Source organism: Empidonax traillii, unplaced genomic scaffold (genome assembly GCF_003031625.1).
Source record: "Empidonax traillii isolate 1590-97213 ecotype Southwest subspecies unplaced genomic scaffold, ASM303162v1 scaffold1019:size274861, whole genome shotgun sequence".
NCBI lineage: Eukaryota > Metazoa > Chordata > Aves > Passeriformes > Tyrannidae > Empidonax > Empidonax traillii.
The window spans coordinates 122,520-123,949 of NW_020956212.1; the positions used below are offsets into that span (position 1 = coordinate 122,520).

At 46.8% G+C, this 1,430-nt stretch overlaps 1 protein-coding gene across 4 annotated transcripts in view; it reads left to right on the forward strand.

Moving 5' to 3' along the window:
• LOC114068243 (metabotropic glutamate receptor 7) overlaps nucleotides 1-1,430 on the forward strand; it is a 137,936-nt gene that overhangs the window by 122,177 nt on the left and 14,329 nt on the right. For 2 of the 4 annotated variants that reach the window (XM_027904194.1, XM_027904195.1), the window contains exon 9: nucleotides 656-748. The exons of the other annotated variants lie outside the window; for them this stretch is intronic. In XM_027904194.1, coding sequence (XP_027759995.1) covers nucleotides 656-726 — 71 coding nt within the window. In that variant the 3' untranslated portion in view covers nucleotides 727-748. The remainder of the gene's footprint in view (nucleotides 1-655; nucleotides 749-1,430) is intronic. 4 annotated transcript variants of the gene reach the window in all.

Consider the following 1,430-nt stretch of genomic DNA (forward strand, 5'->3'; position numbering starts at 1 on the left):
CTGACGTCATGTGTGCTCATTCCTGCTCATCCTGAACACCACTGACGTCATGTGTGCTCATTCCTGCTCATCCTGAACACCACTGACGTCATGTGTGCTCATTCCTGCTCATCCTGAACACCACTGACGTCATGTGTGCTCATTCCTGCTCATCCTGAACACCTCTGACGTCATGTGTGCTCATTCCTGCTCATCCTGAACACCTCTGAGGTCATGTGTGCTCATTCCTGCTCATCCTTACCACCACTGACGTCATGTTGCCTCTTCCATCTTTCTGAGGAAAGCACTAAATGGTTGTTGATGATGCTGGGGAGCCTGTGAGGCTGTGTTGGTGAGGAGGGACTGGCAGAACTGAAACTAAAGCCAAAATGTCCCCGAATTGGTTCAGGGGAGAGGAAGGAAAAAAAACAAACAACCAAGCAGAGCTGCTGCTGTGTGAGCAGCTGCTCCCATGTTCAGAGGTACCTGAACTCTGTGACTGGTTCATTTGTTGCCTACCCAGAGCTCATCCCTGTGCTGATGCCTCTCAGCTTTGCACTGCTCTAATCCGAGCTCTGCAGCCGGATTAGTGTCACGGGCTCATGGCAGGGCAGGCTGGGAAGAGTTTCTTGTGCTCAGAGCGATCCTACATACCAATGTATTTACTTTCCCTTAGACTGCATACCACCAGTAAGAAAGAGTGTTCAAAAGTCTGTTACTTGGTACACTCTTCCACCTACTGTATAGCTTTTGCCTGCTTTCCAAAAAGGTAAGGAAAACCCAGCTTCTTATTATTTTATTCTCAGTGATGATGATGATGATGGTTCTTATTATTATATCCATAATTATATGCAGAATGTTCATCAGTGCAGCTATGTTAAAACAAGTATCTAACTTAAAAATTGTTCACAAATCCATTACCAGGAGCTGCCATGGGCAGGTTTTCCTGGAAAAGGGGAGACCCATAACGTGGGTGATTCCAGTGCCTGTGTTGGGAGCCCTGAGCACCATCACCTGGTGGTCTCCTACTTCCCACCACTGCAGGTGGATCCCAATAGAGCCTTTGAAGATGGAGACATTGGATAACCATTTAAAAAAGGAACAAACAAACGATCAAAGGTTAATTCTGGCCACCAGATCTAACAACTAACAAAGTGTTTTCTGAGTCATTTCCAGCATCTCTACCCACAGATTTGCCTGGTAGCACAAAAACAACATTTGCCACTCTCTGTACTCTAAAACTATAAATGGCTCCAAAAACGTTTGCAAAACCTTCTTTTCCCCATGGGAAAGCCCAGTGACCACTTGCTGCTGTGGAGCCCCGAGTGAACAATTTTTGAGGACTGGCTTTTCCTGGGTGTTGTGGCTGCCTCAGTGGTGATGTGTGAGCTCTCTTGGTACTTGTGACTGCATCAGCCAGAAATTCCTGCTGCTCTAGGGCAATCAGAGGA